At 45.7% G+C, this 25,630-nt stretch overlaps 1 protein-coding gene across 5 annotated transcripts in view; it reads left to right on the top strand.

The window, feature by feature from the left end:
* LOC122787700 (2',3'-cyclic nucleotide 3' phosphodiesterase) overlaps positions 1-25,630 on the top strand; it is a 228,718-nt gene that overhangs the window by 60,985 nt on the left and 142,103 nt on the right. For 4 of the 5 annotated variants that reach the window (XM_044054548.1, XM_044054551.1, XM_044054550.1 and 1 more), the window contains exon 2: positions 8,196-8,871. In XM_044054548.1, coding sequence (XP_043910483.1) covers positions 8,196-8,871 — 676 coding nt within the window. The remainder of the gene's footprint in view (positions 1-8,195; positions 8,872-25,630) is intronic. The other variant, XM_044054552.1, reaches the window with a different exon arrangement.

Genomic DNA, 25,630 nt, shown 5'->3' with positions numbered 1-25,630 from the left:
TACAGCTATGGATCCGAGCTCCTAGCTCCTCCCCTCACCAATAATCCCCTGCCAACCCCAATTGACCTCAGATCTAGTTTGCCGCTTTTAGAAGAGACAGCTGGATTGCAGAGCTCCTGGCGACTTCAGATAACTTCTTCAAAAAACTTGTTAAAAACAGAAAATCTTTTCTTTTTAAACTTGCGTGTGTGTTTTAGGTTCCCTTTAGGTTAACTTTTACCACTTTTAATTTTATTTTTAGTGTTTCCTCCCCTCGCTGGTCGTAGTGTGTGTGTGTGTGTGTGTGTGTATGTGTGTGTGTGTGTGTGTGTTCGTGTTTTGGGGCCTGATGTGCGTGTGTAGTCCTTTCCTTGAGGGAAAATGTCAGAGGCCCCAAAGCCCATTTTTTCTAAGTGCACCGAGTGTGGCCATAAGCTTTCACCGGCGGATGGCCACACTCTGTGTGTTCGGTGCCTTGGGGTTGGACACCTGTCCTCAGGATGCATGATTTGTGCAGGGTTCAACCCCAGGGCACTGAAAGAGCGGAGGTCGAAGCTGGTCCTGGTGGGAGTTTTGCCTAGAGTCTGCTTCGGCCTCCACTACTCCCGTGGCACCTCCCCAGCCTGTGGTGGTAGACACTCCTGCCCTCCTTCCTCCAGCCGGGATTCAAACTCCCACTAAAGCGCCAGAGGATAGGGAGGCCAGGAGGGAGAAACTGAGGGAGAAGCACCACAAGTGGCGGGCCAAGGCCTCCACTTCGGCCCCCCCCCCAGCTAAGCGGGCTTCTCCCTCCACGGCTCTGATCACCTTGCTTCTCCCCGGGACCAGAGGAGGAGGAGACCTGATCTCCGTCGAGGTCATAGAGACAGCACTGCAGGCCTGCCTCTGTGGCCTCGTTGAGATCCACCTACAGCCTGTCTGACGCAGACTTGGATCGGATGATGAGAAGGTTCATCCAGGCCCAGCTGCAGATGGGAGTGCTCCTGCCTCCCCCCCCCTTTGTGGGGGGGAGCTCGACACACTTTTTTGCTCTGATAGCTCCTTCTCCGACCCGCTTCTCTGGTTCGGAGCGCTTGGAGCCGGGCAGCGTTGGGGACGGGTCGGCGCTGACAGTACTGGGTACTTCGGATCCGACCCTGCCCTCAAGTTTGTCTGTTCCATCGTCGGATCCGACCTCTCGGAGCCGTGGCCCGAGCTTCGGATCCGAGGGGTTCCGTGTGCCTTCGGCTCCGTCCAGGTCTGAGCACACTGGTCCCTCGGATCCGATTGTCTCGGAGCCAGTTTCGATCCCTTCATCGATTCCGAGTGGGAGTTGGCTCCCGGAGCCCAGGGAGAGCAGCTCCCCCTCGGCCTTCGATGTAGTGCAGAGGGCTCTGTCGAGAGCATCCAGACCCCCTGCACTCCCTCTCTGCTGGGCCAGGCTTCCATCACCCGGCCACAGGGACAGCCTGCTTCAATGTCCCAGGTTGTTCCTTTGGAACAGGACATTGCTGGCGAGACCTCCTCGGACGGCCCCCCCGAGGAAGTGCCTCGCAAGCACAAGTGTAAGAGGAGGCACGTGGACTCCCCAGAGTCCTTAACAGAGGACACTGACTTGGATGAAGGGGAAGGTTCCCCAAGATCACCCCTCGAGGATGTCTCCTTTGTAGACCTCATGGAAATGCTTAGGCTCAGGGGGGGGGTGGTCTGCCCCCAAGGCTTCCTCCGATGAGTCAGTGTTCCTGGAGGCATTCGAAGCAGGCCAGTCTACCTTTTGGGTGTCCCCTCCGGCCAACCCCCTGGTGGACCTTGTGATCACTAGGACGTGGAAGGAGCCGGACACTGTGGAGCCTGTTCCCAAGCGCCCGGACAGGATCTTGAGCCCCCCCGCAGACCGTCCCCACTGGAGCAAGGGTCCCCCTCTAGATTCCATGTTGATGGCGGCAGCCACTAAGAGGGAACTAGCTCAGGAGAGTCCCTCGGTCCATTCTCCGAGCAAGGAGTCTCGATTTGATGGATCGCCTTGGGAAGCGGGTATTCAGTTCAGCAACCTTCTCGATAAGGTCTCTGAACTACATGGCACATGTCATCAGGATGCAGCGCGATCTTACCAAAGAATACGCTGATTCCCCCCGGAGTCCATGTTGGTGGAGGACAAGCAATTGTACTCCACTCGTATGGCCACTCTGAGATCTGTTTCCAATACCTCTATGCGGCTTCTGTCTCAAGCTACTGAGGGAGCCGCTAGAGCCAGCGGAGTGAGCCTAGTGATGAGGTGCCAGGCCTGGCTCTGACCTTGTGACTTCGCTGAGCCCTTTAAGGTGTCCTTTGCGAATGCCCCCTTTGATGGTTTTGCCTTGTTTGGCAAAACCGTTCGTGAGACACTTGTCCAGAGCGAGAAGGACGGGAAGACGCGGTCTGCCGTCTGAGTCTGCTTCTCTGCTCCCCAGAGATCCTTTTCCAAGAACCAAAAGGGACAGAAGAAGATGTGGTTCCGGAAATTGCAGCATTCCCAACTTGCTCCGGACAACCAGTCCTTCCGTGGCAGAGGAGAGACCAGGAGGACGCCACCCTAGAGGCAGAGGGGCACTGAGAAATTTTGGGTCCAGAGAATCCTTCTCTGATTGGCCCACGCAACAGCCCTGAAGGGTTGCCTGACTGCTCCACTCTGGAGGCAGTCGGGGGGCATTTCTCGAGGCACCTGCCGGCATGGGAGTCCATTACATCAGACCGCTGGGTGCTTTGGATTATATCCAGAGGTTACAAAATCCCTATGCTTCATGTCCCCAGAGTCGAGAACCTCCCCGATGTACCACCCGATCAGAGGGAGGCTGCAGCCGCGGAAATCCGGCAGATGCTCGAAAAAAGGGCCATCCAACCCGTCCCCCCAGACCAGCTCGGATTAGGGTTTTACACCAGGTTCTTTCTGGTGCCAAAAAAGACGGGGGACCCGAGACCAATCCTAGACCTCTCCCTTTTGAACTTGGTGGTAACCAAGGAGAAATTCCGAATGGTCACTCTTCAATCCATTCTCCCCCTGTTACGGGTGAACGACTGGATGTGCTCTATAGACCTCAAGGATGCGTACTACCACATCTTAATGGACAGGCGATCCAGGAGGTTTCTCCGCTTACGGCTGGGAGCCAGCCACCATCAGTTCAGGGTCCTTCCCTTTGGCCTCACCACAGCCCCCAGGGTGTTAACCAAAGTTTTAGCAGTGTTAGCGGCCCACTTGAGACTCCAGGGAATGCAGGTCTTCCCGTACCTGGACGACTGGCTCCTGACCGCCCCAACAAGGCATCTACTCCGCTCAGCCAGAGATTTTTTTTCTTCGGCTAGCCCCCCAGTTAGGCGTCACGATCAACATGGACTAGTCCTCCCTTGCTCCAACACAAGTGATAGACTTCATAGGGGCCAGGTTAGATACTAGGAGTCTTCGAGCCTACCTCACTTCGGAACGACTACAGAACCTCGGTCTTCATGTGCGGGCCATCCTCCAATCAGAAGCTCCTCCCGCAGAATTGGTCCTGAGGGCACTGGGCTCTATGGCAGCGGCAATTACTCTCCCAGACGCCGCCTAAACATGAGGGTATTACAGTGGACCCTTCAAGTACAGTGATCCTTCCAGCTTCTCCCTCTCCACCACCCTGTCTCTATCAGCAAAGCTTGCAGGAGGGCCCTGTTATGGTGGCTGCATTCCCCAGACCTCCATACAGGTCGGCCCTTCTGCGCCCCACCTCCTCTAGTCACAGTGACCACGGACGCTTCTCGCCTCGGGTGGGGGAGGCATTGCTCAGGCAGAACAGTCCAAGGCACATGGAACGACTTGGAGACCTCCCTGCATATCGATGTTCTGGAGATGAGGGCAGTGCTGTTAGTGTTGCAAGCACTTCACAACCTTCTTCCTGTCGGAACCATTGCGATACAGACGGACAACATGTCCGTTGTCTGGTATATCAACAAACGGGGGAACCAGGTCTCTTATCCTCTATGCCTAGAGGCCTTGAGAGTGTGGGAATGAGCAATCTCCACCAACCGCTTTCTAATCGCAACGCACATTCCGGGATGGTCCAACATCCTGGTGGACAAACTCAGCCGCACTATTCTTTCCCCTTAAGAGTGGTCTCTCAACTCCTGTGTAGCGAAGCAGATTTTTGCAAAATGGGGGCAACCCTGCTGTGATCTTTTTGCCTCTCCTTCAAATACGAAATGCGACAACTTCTTCGCCCCGATTCCCCCAACAGGGGAAGCCCCAAGAGACACTCTAGTGCATGCTTGGCCGCCCGGTCTACTTTATGCCTATCCTCCTCTACCCCTTATGCTAAAGATGTTACAGAAAGCCTCTTGGTTGGGGAGCAAGATGATCCACATTGCCCCATTCTGGCCTCAACAAACTTGGTTCCCTTACCTGTGGTCTCACTTGGTGAATCCTCCCTGGATTCTAGATCCCAGTCTGGATCTGATCTCCCACCCATCAGGCTTACCGACCCCGAATCTGGACAGCCTGAAGCTAACTGCTTGGCTGCTCCAGTTCCACTCTTAATTAGGACTCCCGGTATCTCCTCTCCAGTCAAAGCCATCTTGGTGGTAGCGCATAAACCTTCCACCAGGAAGGCTTACTGCAATAAATGGAAGCGCTTTTCTGTTTGGGCGGAGCATCATAATGTGGACCCCTTCCCTGCTCCACTAACGTCAGTTTTGGACTTCCTTACAGGGCTTTTTCAACAAGGGGCTAGCTGTTCGACAGTCAAGGTACAATTGGCAGCCATCTCCCATTACCATGTAGGACACGAGACTGGTCCCTTGATGTCAGATAAACTATGTAAAACCTTCCTCAAGGGTACCTTTTTGCTTAGGCCCTCGATCAGAGAAGCCATACCCCCTTGGGATTTATCACTAGTTCTTCAGGCCTTGACTGCTTCCCCCTTTGAACCAGCTGCCTCTGCTGATCTTAAATACCGGTCTTGGAAAACAGCTTTCCTAGTAGCCATCACCTCTGCGAAAAGAGTTTCAGAACTTCAAGCTCTTTCCGTAAAACCCCCTTATTTGGTTTTTCATCAGGATAGAGTATACCTCAGGACCAATCCATCCTTCCTACCTAAGGTGGCCTCAGAAACCAGTATCAATTAGTCCATCAATCTTCCTGTTTTCTTCCCTAATTACCAGAATAAAGGAGAATACAAGCTGCACTCGTTAGATGTGCACAGGCAGCTGTGTTTCTATATTCATAGGACTGCTGGTCACAGACGATCTGATCAGCTGTTCGTCTCGTTTTCTAAATTCAATTTAGGTAAAGCTGTTTCGAAGGTCACCTTATCACACTGGATTTCCCAATGTATCCATCTAGCTTATGAGGCTTCTGGGAGGCCCGCACCCCAAAGGGTCCGTGCTCGCTCCACTCGTTCCATATCTACTTCTACTGCATTCAGATCTAGAGTCCCTTTGGATGATATTTGCTCAGCAGCCACTTGGGCCTCATCTCATACCTTTATTCACCACTACAAGCTGGACGTCCCCTCCAGAGGTAGAGCATCCTTTGGCTCTGCAGTGCTCCCAAACATCCTTCCATGATGGCCGCCCAAGATTCGGGTAGCTGGGGGCTCTGTCCCACAGGTTGCTGACAAATGAAGTCCCTATTTCAGATTTAGAAGTTATGTACTCACCATAACGTTCCATCTGAGTAGGTGTCTTCATTTGTCTGCAGCCATCCCCCCCTCCTTCCCCCTGGCCTTCATAAGAATTAGATCATAGTATTATTCCTGCCTTTTCCTTTTTGGGATATCTTTTCAGGTATATAGCAGGGCAAACTTGATCTGAGGTCAATTGGGGATGGCAGGGGATTATTGGTGAGGGGAGGGGCTAGGAGCTCGGATCCATAGCTGTATAAATAACTGCCAGCTCTGATCCGATATCGGATCCAAGACCCACAGGTTGCAGACAAATGAAGACACCTACTCAGATGGAACGTTATGGTGAGTACATAACTTCTAAATTCTTCTGCTCTTTTTCTCTATCCAATCTGCCAGTAACACCAAACTCTCCCCAAGCAAGCTAAACTTCTTGGTGTAATACTTGACCAAAACCTTAAGTTGACAGACATAGCACAAATCGTATGCTAAGTCCATAAACTTGGAACCCTATACTGCTGCAAAAACTGTCTAACCAAAGACACCAAAATGATTATATCCAGAGCTCACCTTCTCTCTACATTGCTCTATGCATCCCTTGTATTAACAAACCTTAATAAGACAGACTTTTACAAATTGTCCATGTGCTATAATAAAATAGCTAGATTCGCAACTAACTCTAATTTCCGCTGCCACCATTGTCACTCATTAAAACAAATAAGTTGGCTAGAACTTCCCAACTCACCAACGCTCATTACTTGCTGTACCACCCAAACAAGACTCCTGATCTCTCAGGCTTGCTCACTTTTCATAATTTTGCTTGCCAACTAAGATCTACAAACAAAGCCCTTCTTGAAGTACCTAAGTGTGGACACAGTGCTGGAGTATTCAACTAAGTCCAGAAAGTTTAGGATCTTTTGCTTGAAGTATTTGCATAGATAGTTTTATACCCCAAGCAGACTTCGAAGAATTTTTCCTTGGGTAGATAGCAATTGTTGGAGGTGTGATGGTGAAGAAAGAGGTAAATGAGAATGTATGATATGCGTGCATTGAGTTGCCAAATTAACAAAATTCTCCCTAAAGAGTACTCTTGTTAAAAATGTTTGGTGATCAAATGGCTGTAAAAAGAAATTCTTTTGAGCTGGGATACAGCATCTGAATTGCGTAGACATCATAAGGCCTTGAGTTCAAAACTCTTGGTTGCCAAAAAAAGCAATTACTAGAAAATGAAAATAAAAAGTTTAAACTAGCTGTATTTGAAGTATTGAGTCTTTTTTATAAGAGATAAAAGAACTAGAAGAGGTATCTTTTAGAAAAGGGAAGGAACAAATTACATACAAATTGAAATTGCAGAAAGAATACATGCAGAATAATGTTGAAGAACAGGGGTGATTTTTAACGGAAGGTAGGAATTCAATTGTTATATGATTATGTACAGATGATTATACATTACATATATTTTCTGTCCTTGTAAGAACGTATGTAAACGGTGCGGGGGGACAATGCATTTTCTTTTCTGTCAATGTATGTTTGCCTGTGTCTTAAGTGATGATTTGATTAAGGTGTTTATACAGTCATATGTAAATCTTTAAGGTTCCTTCATGCACTACAGCCTGTGTTTTTATAATCTTCTGGTAGGAAGTGCTCAGTTTTAAACTTCCCACGTGAAAAAAACAGCAGTTATTTAAGTGTTTAGCCCTGTGCTTAGACCTATGTTTTTTGCAGCCAGTTTTCAGGTAGTTTGAAACGGTTTATAAAATAGGTTGTCAGCAACACAAGAAGCCCAGCTAGTGTACACATTGCACTGATGTTCAGTCTCATGTTTCCTCACTGCATTTGTTCATAATTGATTGTGAATTAAGATGGGCACTGGTTCTTTGTTTTGATGCAACTCGGGTCGTATTTGTGGAGATAATGTAGTGGGAAATGAGTGGTAGACCGCCTGAAGAATTGCAAAATGCATGATATATTTACGTTTAAAATAAATTGGGACTTCTGCTTGTGCTTTTTTAGTTTGTGGTTCTGCTTGCATTTTTAATAACCTTATAGGTGTTGTCCATGGATCTTGTCTAGAACCATCTACCAAACTCTCGGTAAAATGTTACCACTCACTTGCTAACATTTGCTGATTTTTATGTTGTATTTAAATTTTAACAAGGCTTGTTTTTGTTCAGTGATCTTAGATTTTGTGTGAATCATTCTAGTTCTTTTGTTGCCAGATTGAGCCAGAGATTGTCCGTCTGGGTCCAAGCTGTACTCTGCTTAACAATTGAAAATAAAGTTTACAAAACAGCATTTCTGAAAACACCACAGTGCCCATCTGTGTGCACACCAATTCCAAGATCGTACTCCACTCAAAGGAAGTATATGTAGAGGTTGGGAAGTGCATCTGAGACAGCCCAAACTCCAATGCACACACAAGCATTCATCTGTTCCACATTTGGCTTGGTACAATGAGTGTTTAATTAATGGTGATGTAAACTTCAGCAATTGCTGTTCAGTTACATGTAAAAATTGTTATAAAGATGAAGCAAAAATGAGATTGTTTCATTAAAATGTAGGGTACATTGCAGTTCTTTTAGAACCAATTTGTTTTCTTCTGTGTTTCAGGTGACAAATTTTATTTTGAAGTACAATTTCTGTCTTCATAGATCGCTATACAGCAGAATGTCGAGTCAAGCAGTAGAACTTGTTGAGGACAGTATGAAATTCCCATTTCTGGAAAAGCCAAACTGTGTTGATATAATTAAAGAAGAAAAAATCTTCTTTATTTTAAGAGGCCTCCCAGGCAGTGGAAAATCAACTCTTGCTAAAGCTATTGCCGAGAAGTACAAACATGCATCTAAAGTGATTTCAGCAGACACGTATCGAATTAACCCATCCAAGCAGGAGTCTCTTCCTAAAGAGTATCAGCAAATGGATGAGGACCTAGAGTCTGAGTGCAAGCAGGCAACAAAAGTTATTGTAGTAGATGACACCCACCATGATGAAAGACGACTTAATTACCTTTATGATTTGGCTGACCAGTATGAATATTTCATTCTTTTTGCTGTACCTCACACACCGTGGAATATTAATACTGTTGAACTGATGAAGAAGACTAAGTGGAATCTCACTGCTATACAGATGAGTGAACTGAACATGTGCTCTTTAGAACAAATCCCTGTGCCTTACTACTTTGGCTGGTTTCTGTGCAATAAAAGTGCCAAGATTCTGCAAGAAGAGGGAAAGAGCTTTTGGAAGCAGCTAGAACAGTGTGAAAAGTTCAAAGAGGAGTTGCCTTACTGTAAGTTAGTATTTACATTTGTTTTAAAATATAGTTGTGCATTTGTTGACAAGGTAAGACCTACTTGAGTACAAGAACTTTGTTGGTGACCATGACTGTACTGTTGCGGTTAAGTGAGTTGCATAGAGAAGCAAATCCAGGACTGTAGGATTAAAATCTTAAGCAGCTTGTAGCCTATGCCCTGTGAGTTGGGCTGTCTTGATGAACGTGTGCAGTGGCAGTAAGATAAAAAAATAACAAAAGATTTGAGCCAGAAGCTGTTTTGTTTCAGCAAAATGCACTTCAAAAGATTCTCGAGTTAACTAAAAATACCCATAAAATACAATAGTTTTATTCCTCCGAAACGAAGTGTACTGAACAGGGATGTGAACTGAAAGTGAATCTTTGACGTATCCAGCTTCCATTGAAAAAAATGTGGATCAAAATGCAGGTAGCAAGCCCCTTGTGCTGTAGTATTTAGTTTGAATTTTGCAGTGTTACTCTAGTTTTTTACAATGCAAAACTCAGTTTTCATCCCTGTACATCAGAATGTGGCTTATATATTTTTTGCAGGGGACTATAATTAAATAACATGCAAGACAGATGGAAAATGGCTGCTTGTTTGTATGCATTGCTTCCGAAGGTGGTTGCAATATGCACATAATACGGGGCTTCTTCACTTGGCCTGCAGTAGGTGATTGATTTTTTTTATATTTTGTTAACCAGGTTCAACCTGTTGGATACAGAATATCTTCAGAAGGCATGGGCGTTGAGCTGGCACCTCGGCACAGTAAAAATCAACTGCCAATCATTAGCGGAACGGAGTTCCGCTGTGGCGACCCCTAACTGGGAAAAGCCGAAAGAATAACATTAGAGTTGTAAAACTGCAAATGCGTGAAGATTACACATTTGTTCTACAGATGATAACAGTTATTGCAGCAATACCAAGAGTATTGGTATATACTTGGCAAAACTGTATGCAGATCTCACAGCTCGTAAAAGGGCATGGTTAAATCAGCATTTAATCATTCCTGATCACAGACTAGTCAGAATATTCATTATGGCAAAATTGGTCATGGGTGGAGCTTATGTTTGATTCGTATTACAATGACAAGTTTAACTATAAAAATATTTAAATTGTCCTATTTATTTTAGAGAAAATATGGCACTCAAAAGTCCCAAGTGAGACAGGAGCCAAAAATAGATTATGGAGTGTGGGTCAATGTATTTCTCATATGGAGGGCACATTAAGTGAGATAGTGGATGATACATAGATAATTAAGACACCAGAAGTTACAGGTATATTTCTTTAGGTTAGGTGAATATCTGTTTTCTGTGTTAATTTTCATAAGTGAAATATGGTGATTTTCATGATGCTGTAGTAATGTTGTAATTCTTGCCACTCTGTACATCTGACCTTATATTTAGGGGTAATTTATTCCTGAGTACCAACAAAGCCGAGTAGGCAATTTTAACACCACTTCTATTCCCTTTCTGTAGGTGCCATTTACTCTGGTACGAGTCCTAGCGAATTGATGAATCCAAAAACAAGTCTGTTCAATGCTAGTCTGACGAGGTCCTTCAGCATCATCCCTATGGTTGTAGTAAACGTGTCCAACCATCTGGTTGCAGGTCGCCTGGTTCCTTCAATGTTTTCAAGCCATAATGATCTGATGTTATGTAGTCACCATTCCTCACGTTAGGGTCTTGGATACAATATCGGATCCGAGTCTGCATACTCAGAACACAGCTTGGTTCAAGCTTCTCCCCTCCCATAATGCTCTGCTGCCCTACACTCCCTCAGATCTCGTTTGTCACTCAAGTCAGGCGCAGATTGCTCATCTCCTTAGTGTAAGTTTTTTTTGAAAGATTTCTTATTTCTTGTATTTTTTTTTTCCTGGGTTGTGAGTATTAGTAAGTAGTTTTTCCTTTCTTAGATATCCCCTCCTGGTTGATTCTTACCCTTTCTTCTTGTCTCTTTCTCGGGGTTTGTGTTTCGGCCTAGTTTCTGTGGTGTTTAAGTAATTGGTTTAGATTTAAGTTGTGTGTGAGTTTTTCAGATGGATTTAACAGGTTTTTTCGAACTTTGGCTTATTTTTGACTCCGTTCTTTGTTTCCTGGTTTGGTTATGTCTGATAAACCTTTGGGTTTTAAAAGGTGCTCCTCTTGTGGGGAGGAAAATGCCTATTTCCGACTCGCATGAGGAGTGCCTTTACTGTCTTGGAGGCTACCACCTCAAGGTGGAATGCGGCATTTGTGCCTCTTTCAACCAAAGGGTTTTGGTTGACTGTCATAACAAGCTTCTGAATAAAGGCTTGGTCCAAGGAGCCCCCTTGGTCACTGGTTCCCTGGCCAAAGTGGACTCTTCTGGGGCTAGAAAGAAGCTTTCTGTTGAGGTCCTGACCAAGCATCCCAGTCTGTCTGATTCTATGTCTTCGGATCCGGCTCCAGCCAGGCAGTCTCGGATCCATAATCTTTGGGTCCAATATCGTCCAGTGAGTCCACTCCTTGATCCAAGCTTTGGACCCGAAGCCCTTGGATCCAGTACCTTTGCTGTCCTCTCCCAGATCCAAGGATCTCTGCTCCAGATCCTCTGATCCGAGGGTCGGCACTGTACCTATGGATCCTGACCCTTTCGGATCCAAGGGATTCGAGAAATATTTCAGATATTTTCTTGAGTTCGGTTATGATTCGATCAGATCCAAGCGTTGTGCTGGAGCCAATTGTAGTGAAGAATCTCCCTTTGGATCTATTAACTTCTAGCAGGTTCTGTCTTCTCTGGGTAGGTCTTGCAAGAGACAAAACTCTGGCTTCAGGTGCATCTCTCCCAGTACGTCCTCCATCTCCTCCCGATCTTCCAGGAGTGCCCTTCATATGGCTAGGATGATGCAGGCCTTTTTGAAAGCTTAGATGGAGTTGGGGCTTCTGGTTTCTCTGGGCGTACAGGTCGGGAATCTAATCTCCCACTCCCCCTTCGATCACTCCTCATCCAACTGTGACTTGGATTCTCAGGGACTGTTGAGTGGAGGCTAGGGGAGCTCGGGGGCCCAGTTTGGGTCTTTCCCTAACTGGATCGGCGGCTGGTAATGTTTCTGTTCCCCCGGAACAGACCATCTGGCCCGGGTCTATGGAGTTGAATTCGGGCCCTGGCTTTTCGGACAGGTTTTTCTTCTGGGTGCCTTGGCTTTCGACAGTTCCGGTCTGGTGCCGTCCGGTGGAGTGGCAGGACTGGGGGGGGGGGGTCCACCTTCTCTTCCACTAGGGTTTTATCAATGGGAGAGGGGGATGGAACTTCTTTTAGTCCTTCTGGGCTGCTAAAAGATCTTTCTCTATCAGAGCTGCCTCTCCCATGCACGGTCATCCTACCCAGTCCCAGTAGCTGAGTGGCTTGTCTCATCCTGCGTCCGGTCAGCCCATCCAACTAGATCCTCAAGGCCAAAGGTGGTTGGTCTACCCAAACCCCATCCTCTGAGGAAGCCATATTTATGGAGGCTTTCGGTACAAGGCCATCTACCTCCTGGGTGTCACCCCCCCATCCCTTGCTGATCCTGTCATTGATCTTGTGGCCAGCAGGGCTTGGAAGGAGCTAGATACCATGGAGCCAGTGCCCAAGAAAGCGGGCAAGTTTCTGAATCCTCCATGAGATCGAACCTTTTGGTCCAAAGTGGTCCCAGTTGATGCTATTGAGGTGGCCACTGCCACCAAAAAGGAAATGGCAGAGCAGACTACTTCTGTCCATCCTCCCAATCGTGAATCGAGGGCTATGGACAGATTTGGAAAGCAGGTATTTGCCTCTGCTGCTTTTAGCCTGCGAGCATTACATTATCTTGCGCATTTCACTTGTCTGTAGAGGGATTTGATGAAGGAACTATCTACTTCCCTATCTGGGTCCATGTCTGAGGAGGAATTCAAGGCAGTTTCTCCAAAGCTGTCAGACCTTCATTCAGTTGCAAATTCATCCATGAGGCTAATTTTCAATGCTGCAGAAGAGTCCTCACAGGCAGCGAGCGTCATGCTTGGCTCCATCTGAGTGGGTTTGCAGAGGCCTTCAAGACATCTTTTGTTAATGCCCCCTTTGATAGTTCCACTCTCTTTGGTCCCATTGTGAAAGAGACTTTGACCCACAGTGAACAGGAAGGGAAGACCTTGTCTGCTGTTGGGATCAGGTTTTCTGCCCCTCAGAGGTCCTTTTTCATGTCCCAGAAGGGGAGTAAGAAAATGTGGTTCAGGAAAGCAGTCTCCCTTTGAAGATGTTCAGTAGGATTCCTCTTCCAGGGGATGGGGAAGAGGATTCAAGGATAGATGTCACCCCAGGGGTAGAGGAGACCCACAAAACCAAGGTTCCAGGGAGCCCTTCTCTGAGATACCTTTGCAGCGTTCCTGAGGTGTTGCTAGACTACCTGTCCCTGGAGGCAGTCGGGGGGGGGGGTCAATTATCGCTGCACCAGCTAGCCTGGGCAAGTATTGCAAACGTTCAGTGGGTGCTAGCAATTATTATATCCAAGGGTAATTGCATTCTCTTTTTGGACATTCCCACAAAATTCAGTTCTCTTCCGGATGTGCCACCCAATCAGGAAGTAGCAGCCCGACAGGAGGTTGTAAGCCTTCTTCAAAAAAGGGCCATCTAACAGGTCCCCGGAGGACAGAGAGGATCCAGAACTTATTCCTGCTTCTTTTTAGTTCCAAAGAAAACAGGGGACCTATGTTCTATTTTGGATCTCAGTCGCATGAACCAGTTCGTGCAGAAGTTGAAGTTTTGAGATGGTCACTGTGCAGTCGATTGTGCCTCTCTTGCACAGCAATGACTGGATGTCCTTCATGGATGCATCTGCAGTCATAACAACTGGGTTGTCCTGTCGTCAGGCAGCCCTTCAGTCGGCCGGATTCCAAAGTCCGGGTCCGGCTTCGGCTGATGTCGCACTTCACCCGACGTCATCTCTGTTGGTCTTCGGGTATAAAGGCATCAGCCGACGCCATTTTCCTCAGTCTTTCTTGCCGTGGCGCCAAGCAGAAGCTGTTCGCAAGTGCCGGTCGGTCGGATCCAGAGATTACTTCTACCGAATACTACTTCAAGACTTCTTGCTAAGTACCCGCTGGGGACTCTTTCTTGCCTCAGCCGATGTCAGAAAAAGTTAATAATTGTTTAACCTATGGGAAACAAATACCTCATAAAGATTTCCACCTTATTGTCTGCCTTGTTTAGGCCCAGCCCACGACGTAGCAGCCTGTTCGCCTGTGTTGCTCAACCGACGAACGCTTAGGCGCCGGGTCGGAGTTTGCTGAACAGTTTTTCGGTTCTGTTTTTGCGACATTATGCCGCCGGATCCTCCGACAACCCAATCTGCCAAAACGCAAAGATAAAGACCGACACTGCGGTCCGCGGTTTCGCCGAAACCATGGTTAAGCAAATCATGAGTGTCTCGGTTTCGCCGAAACCGAGAAAATTGATCAAAGTACAGCTGAATCTATCTCTACAACTGAGGCCCCTGCTACCACTCTTGAAACGGCCTCAGAAATTTTATCCACTACGGTGGTTGCCACTGACTTATCAGACACCATTCCCTTGGATGTCTCTACCCCAGCACGTGGTGCTGCTAGGCCTCCAGCAGCCATGTCCATTAAGGCCTTCGCCAGGGCTAAAGCAGCAAAGACTACTAAAACAGTGCCTGTTAAACCCCTACAACCAGGCCATCCTCTAGTTCTCAAATGCTTACTCTGGCAGAAGATTTAATTTCATTAATTAGAGGATCTCAATCTCACCCAGACAGGGCCTCTCAGCCCCCAGAGAAGAGACCTAGGGCAGAGCCCCTGAGCCAGTGTCCTCTGATGAGTCTGCCGATGAATCAGACATAACTGATCAGCCAGAGGCTCCTTTCTCCAATTTTGAAGACTCTGATGCTGAAGAATCCATTCCAGCTGCTTCCCCACCAGAAGAATTCTCCTTTGGGGAAACCTTACATGCCATGCGAGAGCAGTTCCAATGGCAGCAACAGGATTTTTCAGACTCCAGAAAAGACTTAGGACCTTTCTGCACCTTCCACAGCACAGGCCCTTAGCTATACCTCCTGTTCTCTGTGGTGGATGATGCTTTCAATGATGTCTGCTCCGCACCAGATTCTTTACCTCCAGCCCCTGCCAAACCAGACAGATTTTACAGGGTGCCAGACACTCATCACCACCTTTACAAGGCCCCACTTGCAGACCCCGAAACTATATCCCAGGGTCCCAAGGCAGTAGCCGACCATAGCAAAAAAACCCTATTCCTTCAGAAAGGGAAGCAAGGTCATTAGACAGATGGGGCAAAAAGGTCTACACTTCAGCTACTCTCTCAGCTAGAGCTTTAAATTGTCAGTTTCACATGATACAATACCAAGAGTTTATGCTTGATCAGTTAACTAAAAAACTAACCACTGATGAATCTATTGATAAGAAATATGTATTAGAAATGGTAAATAACATACAACAGGTTAGTAACCATTCCTTAAAATGTGGCTATGATGCACTGGAGGCTTCATTTAGATCAGCCATGACTGGCACAGTTATAAGAAGGCATGCATGGCTAAAGGAGCAAGCCCTACCGGATCATGTTAAAGCTAAGTTGCTAGATGCTCCTATGGATAAGACAAGTTTGTTTGGTACACCTGCCCAGCAGGTTATGAAGAAAATGGAAGAAAAGGCAAAATCTGTTCAAACGGTTAAAGATTTCTTGCAGGTTCAGCCCCCAAGGTTTAGCAGGAACTGGCCTGCCAAAAATTGGTCCTTTCCTGACTCCACAAAATCTCAAAGGGGCAGGAATAGACGTTCCAGAGGCAGAAACCAATCCAGGGGAGGTGCCTACAGAGGACGACAGTGGCAAGGTAACAACAGAGGCACAGACACAACCTCTGCCACTACATCAACTCAACCACAGTGACTTAACCCTAAATCCGCCTACCAGGGAACAGATAGCAGCTCCTCTAGGCGGAAAATTAACCTTATTTTCAAAGAACTGGCACTATATAACAAAAGACAAGTGGATTTTACAAACCATAGATCAAGGTTACCGGTTCCACTTCCACACTTTACCAGTCAAAAGAGGAATGCCAAATCTACCTCCAAATCAAAAAACAGAGGCTCTACAACAGATAATGCAGTTAGCAAACATGAGAGCTGTGGAAAGTGCCAACAGCAGAGCAAGGAAAGGGGTTCTACTCCAGACTATTCCTAGTTCCAAGAAAGGAAAAAAGTTGGAGACCAATTCTCGACCTGTCCGCCTTAAATACATACATCATTGTCCCAAAATTCAAAATGCTGACCCTACAGCAACTTCTTCCCATGCTGGGCAAGGAGTGTTGGCTGGTAACTCTAGATCTCAAGGAGGCATACCTGCACGTCCCCATTCGACCAATCTGCAGAAGATACCTCAGATTTCTTGCAGGATCAGAGCACTATCAATTCTCAGCATTGCCCTTTGGCTTATCTACTGCGCCCAGAGTATTCACAAAATGCCTGGCATCAGTAATCGCCATTGCAGACTACAGGGAATTCAAATTTACCCATACCTAGACGACTGCCTGCTACAAGGGGACAACAAAAGCAAGCTGACAACAGATTTACAAAGGGTCATTTACTTGCTGCAAGCACTGGGATACACAGTCAATCTACAAAAGTCAAGGCTGATACCATCCCAAACAAGGACATTCTTGGGCGCGGAATTGGACACAGTAAAACAGATGGCATTCCTAACTACAGAAAAACAAAAAGAACTTCCTCTTTACTTCTTGGCACTAACAAAACTGAACAAGTTAACAGTAAGAAAAGTACTGCAGGCCTTGGGCTTCATGGCATCATGCATAATCTTGGTTCCATTTGCCAGACTACATATGAGAAAACTACAGTGGTACCTAAAGAATTTATGGTCCCAACACAGACACAGCCTAGAAACAGAAATCCCATTAATTCCATGCCTAAAACAGGAGTTCCTATGGTGGGCTCAGGCATGCCAGTCAAACCCAGGGCTACCCTTTCGCAGATGTCAAGCAAGCCAGACCATCACAACAGACGCTTCAGACCTAGGATGGGGCCCACATGCTGGACAAATGCGTGCAAGGATTGTGGACACAGGATCAACTTCACCTGCACATCAACCTAAAAGAAATGCTGGCAGTAAAACTGGCAATCCAAAAGTTCAGACCATTTCTCAAAGAGGGCCAGTTGATGATAAGGACAGACAACACCACAGTCATGTGGTACATCAACAAACAGGGAGGCACTCATTCATACCCTCTATGCAGAATGACTTTGGAGCTGTGGACCCTGGCACTCGGCTACAACATCCAGTTACAGGCAATATTTGTACCGGGAAAGGAGAATACTCTAGCAGACATATTAAGCAGAACCACTTCGGATGCCCACGAATGGAAGCTGCACCCAGACATCTTCAAGACCATCTCAAAGAAATGGGGAATGCCTCAGATAGATCTATTTGCATCACCTACCAATCACCAGCTCAAAAAATTCTGCACAAGGACATTCCACCCACTAGCATGGAAAGTGGATTCGCTCTCCTTCAGCTGGAAAGGCCTAACAGCATATGCATTCCCACCTCTTCCCTTGATACACAAGGTATTACTAAAAATCAAGGAAGAACGTCCAAGGATAATCCTGATAGCTCCAAACTGGCCAAGACAACACTGGTACCCACTGCTGAGGAGCATGTCTCGAACAATATGTGGCCAATACCCCTGACGCCTTTGATGTTAACTCAGAACAACTAAAGCATCATACATCCAAACCTAAAACGTTGCAACTGACTGCATGGAACATCACATAGCAGCAGCTAATCCAGAACTTTCCCAAAGAGTTAGAGACATTATTCTTGAAGCACGCAGACCTTCAACAAGAAGAAACTATGCTGGAAAATGGAAAAGGTTTGTCATTTGGAGTACTGAAAGAGGAAAAGATGTGTCAAACATAGATATGCCTAACATTCTGGAGTACCTAGCCGAACTTCTTCATTCAGGCCTGTCCTACTCCTCCATCAAGATACATGCATCAGCTATTTCAGCAGAATACAGCTTTGATCCACCTGTTTTTTCTCACCCTTTGCTCAGGCAGTTCCTCAGAGGAATCAAGAATGTAAAACCTCCAAGGAAACCACCATTACCAGCTTGGGACCTAAACTTTGTGCTAGAAAAATTGACACTATCACCCTTTGAACCAGCAGCAACAGCAGACCTACAACACCTGTCATGGAAAACTGCTTTCCTACTGGCAATTACTTCAGCAAGGAGGGTTTCAGAACTACAGGCCTTAATGGCAGTGCAACCCTTCCTAATCTTCCACCAAGATAGAGTGTCTATGAGAACTAATCCTACATTTATGCCTAAGGTGGTATCCAGAGTGTCTTTAAACCAGGCAATCCACCTACCTACCTTCTTTCCCAACCCACAAAACAGAGGGGAAAGAATATTGCATACCTTGGATGTACATAGACAGCTACGCTACTATTTGGACAGAACTAAAAGTAGCAGAAAGACTGACCAACTTTTGTAGCCTATGCAACAGGAAGGGAAGGAAAAGCTATTTCCAAACAGACAATCTCCAAATGGATAGGAAATTGCATACGATTCTGTTACTCCTTCCATGGAAAACCAATTCCACAGAACATAAGACCTCATTCTACAAGGGCAACAGCCACTACCACAGCCTTCTTGAGGAGTGGCAACCAAAGACATTATTGAGGCGGCTACTTGGACCTCCGTGCATACATTTGCCAAGCATTATAATTTGCCTCTATATTCCAGATCCCGAGCAGGGTTTGCCACTGCTGTACTGCAAGGGATCCTAAACACACCATAATCTAGTCTTATGCTCCTCCCTTGTTGGCTATGGTATTCTACCCAGTTGTTATGACTGCAGATGCATCCATGAAGGACATAGTACAGTTTTGTACCTACCATAAATGTAGATGTCCGAACTGGATAGCATCTGCAGTCAGGATTACCCTCCCTCCTTCCCTCTGTGGTACTCCTAGGGTGTTTACCCTCCTAATAGCTAGCTAGTGGGGGGGAGTCTCTTATGGTGTATTTGTTTGTATATATGTACATACATGCTTACTTTTTGTGTTTACCTTCTATCCTTTTGGAAACATTGGCATTTATCCAAATTTTAGCCTTCCATGAGGGCAACTGGCATCTGGGGCAAGAAACACTGAGGAAAATGGCGTCGGCTGATGCCTTTATACCCGAGGACCAACAGAGATGACGTCGGGTGAAGTGCGACATCAGCCGAAGCCGGACCCGGACTTTGGAATCCGGCCGACTGAAGGGCTGCCTGACGACAGGACAACCCAGTTGTTATGACTGCAGATGCTATCCAGTTCGGACATCTACATTTATGGTAGGTACAAAACTGTACTTTTTGCTTAGTGGACTTGCAGGACGCGTATTATCATATAAAAATGCATCAGTCCAGGAGGTTTCTCCACTTTCACTTGGGAGTCTATCATTTTCCGTTCCTGGCCCTGCCCTTTGGTCTCACCTCAACCTCCTGGGTGTTCACCAAATGCATGGCAGTGGTAGCAGCTCATTTTTGGCTTCATGGCAGTGGCAGCAGCTCATTTTTGGCTGCAGGGAGTCCAAGATTTTCCTTATTTGGATGATTGGCTCCTTCCACAAGGCATCAATTACTGGATAGTATTCACACTGTACTTTCCCTGTTGCATCTGCTGGGTATTACAGTAAACATGGCGAAATCCTGTTTTATTCCAACCAAAAAAGTGGAATTCATAGCACTCTGTTGGATACCACCTCTCAGGTCGTACCCTTACCTCTTCGGGTGTCGCTTATTCACAACCAAGTTCGTACCTTGCTGGAGTTAACCTCTTCTCCGGCCTCACTCATTCTTAGGGCTCTAAGATTGATGGTGGCCGCCATTTATTTGGTTCCGATGGCTCAGTACCATATGAGGGTCTTTCAGCGAACCCTTGTAGTTCAATGGTCAGTGTTGCGGCATCCCCTATCCTTTCCCATTTGACTCACCCCTGTGTGTCACAAGCATCTTTCGTGGTGGATTAATTTACCGGATCTTCTAGCAGGCAGGCCTGTTGTTCTTTCGACTTCTGTGGCGACAGTCGCCTCTGACACTTTCCTCGTGGGGTGGGGGCATTTCCAGGGACAGACTATCCAAGGGATATAATCACCCTCGGAGACCAAACTGCACATCAGCATTCTGGAGATGAGGGAAGTCCTTTTATCATTGCAAACCTTTCAAGAATGCCTTCCGCAGGGAACAATAGCGGTTCTATCAGACAACATGGCGGTTGTGTGGTATATAAACAAGCAAAGGGGCACACGTTCTTATCTGCTTTGTCGCAAGGCCATGAGAGTCTGGGAGTGGGCGATGGCCACATGGCGCTTTCTCATTGCAATGCACATTCCTGGAGCATCCAACGTGTTGGCGGACAAATTGAACAGGGCTGTATTGACTCCTCACGGGTGGTCTTTGAATCCATTGGTGGCTCAACAGATCTTCCATCGGTGGGGTTATCCAAGCTGCGATCTGTTTGTATCTCCTTTCAACCACAAATGCAACAACTTCTGTGCATTGATCCCCCCAGAGGGGAATCCTCCAGGGATGCGCTCACCCACCATTACCTCTAATTCCCACAGTACTTCAGCAAGCCAGACTCCTCAAAGAGTCAACTGATAACCCCTTGCTCCCTTTTGGCCTTGGCAGGTGTGGTTCCCCCTCCTACGGTCTCATTTGAGGCATCCACCCTAGGTGCTCGATCAATTCCAGATCTGCTATCTCTTCCTTCTCTCCTGCCACTCCCGAACCTTCAGATCCTACGTCTGACAGTGTGGTATGTCCACTTCCAGTGATTTTGGATAAGTCCAGGCTAGTTTCACCAGTAAAGGAGATTATTCTTGCTTCCCAGAGGTCCTCTACTAGGAAAGCTTATTCCAGTAAGTGGAAGAGGTTTTCGGTGTAGGTAAAGAACAAGAATTTAGACCCCTTCTCCACCCCCTATTTCCGAAAAACTTCTCATTTTGACCTCTGTCTTTAAGGAAGGTGCTAGTTTTTCCACTATCAAGGTACAGTTGGCAGTGATTTCGAATTTTCAAATTGGTGGTTGTTCTGCCTTTTCTGCACGCCTCCTGTAAGCCCTTTTTAAAAGGGTTATTTCTATTACAGCCTCCTGTAAAAACCCCTTCTCCCCCATGGGATTTGACTTTGGTCCTGCAGGCTTTGACAAAACTACCCTTTGAACCCGTGGCTTCGTGTGATATTAAATTTCTTTCCTGGAAGACTGCCTTTTTAGTGACAATAACTTCGGCAAAGAGAGTTAGGGAGTTGCAAGCTCTTGACATCAAGCCACCCTACTTAATTTTCCACAAGGACAGTGTGTTGCTAAAACCAGAATATCACAATAACTGGACAGAAATATCAGAATACCACGATGATGGTCACGGACTATAGAGCAGCAATCACAAAAATGTAATTCAGTTTCTAAAACCAGATCCATCCTTCATGCCTAAAGTGGCCTTACCAGCGAATCTCAATCAGTGTATTCATCTACCAGTATTTTTCCCTAACTATTCCAGTAAAGAATATATTCTGCACGCTTTGGATGTTCATCGTCAACTTAGATTTTATTTATGTAGAACATGAGAATTTAGGCATTCAGACCAACTATTTGTTGCCTTCTTTTTGAGTAGAAAGGGCAGTGATATTTCGAAAGTCATGGTTTCCCGTTGGTTTTCACAGTGTATTTCCTTCATTTATTCTTCAAAAGGTATTACCTTAGCTACACCATTGAGGGCTCTTTCTACCAGGGCAGTTTCTACTTCCACTGACTTTGCCGAAAGTCACTCTTTAGATGACATTTGTGCAGCAGCATCGTGGTCTTCTCCCCACACGTTTATTTCCCAGTATAAGTTGGATTTTATTTCCAGAGGAAGGGCTTCATTTGGCTCCATGGTTCCTCTGCATGTCCTTCCTTGAGACCTCCCAGAATATAGGTAGCTGGGGACTCTGATCCTAACTTGAGGAATGGTGACAAAATAACCTCAGATTTATAGTTATGCACTTACCATAACTTGGCATCTGTGTTATCTGTAGTCGCCATTCATTGCAATCCCACCCTCCAGCCCCCTTTCAGGAAGATTGGTTTGATTTGGAGGTTGTTTTGTTTAAATGCTTTTGTCTGCCTTCTTTCCTTATGCAAACTCGATCTGAGGGAGTGTAGGGCAGCAGAGCATTATGGGAGGGGAGGAGCTTTGAGCTAAACTGTGTTCCGAGTATGCCGGCTCTGATCCGATATCGGATCCAAGACCCTAACATGATGAATGGTGACTACAGATAACACAGATGCCAAGTTGTGGTAAGTACATAACTACAATTCTTCCCTAGTGATCCCTCTGTTCTGATGGTATGACTAAAATAACACAGTCGTGACTTTATCATTTGGTTTTTGAGTGACGTAGCGGTTTGATCTCTTCCAAAATCTATTAGTTCTGTAGGTCCACAGCACGCATCGAAACCTTGTTTAGCACCACAGTTCAAATGAGTCAGTCTTCTTTGTATCCCATTTCTGTAGTGTCCAGCTTTCACATCCATAACTGACCAGTGAGAAAACGGGTGCATGTTTAAGTGTAATCTTTATTTTGAGTGTTATTTCCTGCCAACTTTAAAACTGATGGTCTCTTCTTCCAAATTTCCTTTTCTGAAGGTGGCTTCACCGTAAAGTTTTAACAGGTAAGGTGACAAGATGCATCCTTGCCTGACACCATGTTTTATTGGAAACCAACCAGTGCTGCGATATTCAGTTCTCACTGCAGCTTCTTGATTTTCAGAAAGGCTCTCTTTATCAGCTGAGTTATGTGTTTGGGTATTCCCATTTGTGCTGGAGTTCTCCAAAGTTTATCATGATCCACACAGCTAAAAGCTATGCTGTAGTAGATGAAGCAAAAGTATACGGGCTCTTGGTATTTTTGCTCTTCTCCAATATCCATCTAACATTGGCAGTAATGTCTCTTGCTCCTGTATCTTTTCTGAAACCGGCCTGAACGTCTGGCAGAAACTGTATTATTTTTCAGCAGTATTTTGCTGGCATGTCGAATTAATGCAGCCATTCTGTAGTTGTTAAAATCCGTAGCATCACTTTTCTTCAGTATAAGTATGAACAGTGATCTTCTCCAATCTGTTTGGCCATATTTTTCCCTTCCAAATCTGTTGAAATAGTTGAGGGATGGCCATGATGGCATCATTGGAGCCTTTGATTAATTCAGTTGCAATACTTTCGATGCCAGGTGACTTGTTCAGTAAAGCTTTAATTGCTGCTATGACTTCTTCTAAAATGTCTGGTTCTTCTTCGCCCATTTCTGGTTCAATTTGCCTAATGGTATCCGCATTGCCTTTTTTGTATAATTTTTTTGTATGTTCTTTCCATCTCTTTTTAATGCCTTCTGGATCGTTCAGTATCATTCCACTGGCGTCTTTAAGCATCCCCAGTCGAAGTTGGAATTTCTGCCCCAGTCTCTTAATATCCTGATTTAGCTAGACTGTTTTGCTCACATTCAAATATCTGACAGATATCCTTGAAATATTGTTCCTTCTTTTATCCAAATTTGTTTAAATTGTTCATTTGTGATTCTCTCTCTCTCTCTCTTCCCCCTCCCCCCCCCCCCTGGAAAATTGTGCTCATCTTCTTTGTTCTGCTACTTTTCTAGTTTCATCCAAGATGATATTTTTTGGCTTTCTTTCTCTTCTGGAGTGTTTTCTCAGCTTCATTAATTATGGTTTTAATGCCCTTCAGTAACTCTTTAGGCTGTCTTCTGTTCCAAGAACAGCAAATCTGTACTTTTATCCAGTAGTCTTGTGGAATATTTTCAATGTCATATTTTGGAAGGTCTTTAATGAACTTCTTGTGAAGTTTTACCTTGATCTTGCATCTCAAAAGCTCATGGTAGTTTCCACAATCAGCTCCTGGTTTAGGCCTTGCTGTCAACATTGCTGATTTCCATCTCTGTACTATGCAGATGTAGTCCAGTTTGACTTTGGTACATGCCATTTGGAGAAGTCCATATGTACTGGTGATGTTTGTGGTGTTGAAAATGAGTATTCATGTTTAACGGTTGGTTTTGGAAAACTGCACCAAGTTATTACCAGCTTCATTTCTTCTACTATGCCATGCTTTTCAGTCACTGCATCTTCAGGTGTGCTACCTACCTTTACATTGAAGTCTCCCATAATGATCAGTAGATCTTGTTTTGACGTTTGATCCATTTCATTTTGAAGTTTAATAAAACAGTTCTACCTCCTTATCTTCCATGTCTGTCATTGGAGCATATACTTGGATTAAGGTGACATTGATCTGTTTTCCCTGTAGACAGCTTGACATGGCTCTAGCTGATAACATGTAATTTTTCCTGTATGTGTCATGACCAGAGTAGCAGATCCATTTGAGTTTACTGATCCCTAACAAATCGTTTTTGGCCTTTTCCATCTGAACTTTAACAATTTCCAATGTTCTTTGGTTCATACTTGGTACATTCCATGTTCCTATGTTAAGAATATCTTTGCAACTTCTAACCTCCCTTTTCTGTCCAGCACCATCAGCATCAGGATGATTTGATGGCACTGATCCATTAGCTTCACAAACACTGGGCATACACCGGGTGACCATCCACTCTTCCCTAGTAGCATGGCGAGTGCCTTCCGACCTAGGGGACTATCTTCCAGCACTATACGTCACTTCTTTTTGTTGTCGCATCATCAAGTTTTCTTTGAAAAATACAGAATTAGATTGCCGGGCCTTTCTTTTACGCGGTATAAATTCGATGATGTCACCGTTGTCATGTCAAATGCGATCTTCTGCCTCCAGCACTGCCCAGATGGGTGGTACATCGTTAGTCTTGCATCTCCACTGAAACCTTTTCAATTTGGGAGACCCTGCTGGTAGTAAAACTACTGACAGCATAGCTTTCAGCTTTATAGATGCGCACAAGCCCCAGTGGCACAGCAAGCCCAAGTACCATGTCCAGGGAACCACTTGTGTTAGTATCATTTATAGTTACAAGTGAAAGAACTTTTTCAGACATTAGGCTTTTCTAACTGAAGCTAAACCAGAATATATGGCAAGTTGACACATGGCTGCTTGTGGATCAGTCTTTGAGCAGACAGTTATTTGGGAACACTTTATTTTTTATTAGTGATGCTTCAGCCAGCCTACTTTGCGTGACCATCATGGTGAAGTATAGCTTGTGGCAGGTCTGCTGATAAGTTCACTGCACTTTCTTATGCACCTAATTATGGAAGGTATTATGGCTCTGAGCTGCCAACGTTGCTTTAACTTGTAGTCCCAGGTTTGATTCTGTTGGTCTCCTTTTGCTTACTGTGCAACACTGAGCAAGTAATTTAATAAGTCTGTGTGTGTGTCACCACAGAAAATAGACAGTTTTCTGTCTAGTGGGCTTATCCTGGTATAAAATAGTGGAAAAAAATGCTTGCTTATTTTGGGCATCGTGAATTCCATCATAAGCAGTTGGGAGTTGTATCTGTTTGTATACCTTGTAGATCACACTAGCAGTAGCCCAAACCCCATTTCCAGTGGAAATATAGGTATAAAAACTCTGATACTCTGTGTGACATCCCTCCTTTAGACTAGTAATCAAGGAGCCTCAATCCTCACCAGTGACACCGGTGGGGGGGAATGTTTGCTTAGAACAAAAATGGATACACACAGTATTTTCAGATGCAGCTATCTGCACCAAGCACAATTTCCCTTAAGAGCCAC

This window comes from Protopterus annectens, chromosome 13.part0 (genome assembly GCF_019279795.1).
Source record: "Protopterus annectens isolate FY-2018-M chromosome 13.part0, PAN1.0, whole genome shotgun sequence".
Taxonomy (NCBI): Eukaryota; Metazoa; Chordata; order Ceratodontiformes; family Protopteridae; genus Protopterus; species Protopterus annectens.
Note: the sequence above shows the minus strand (reverse complement) of the source record. Positions and strands in the feature narration are given on the sequence as shown.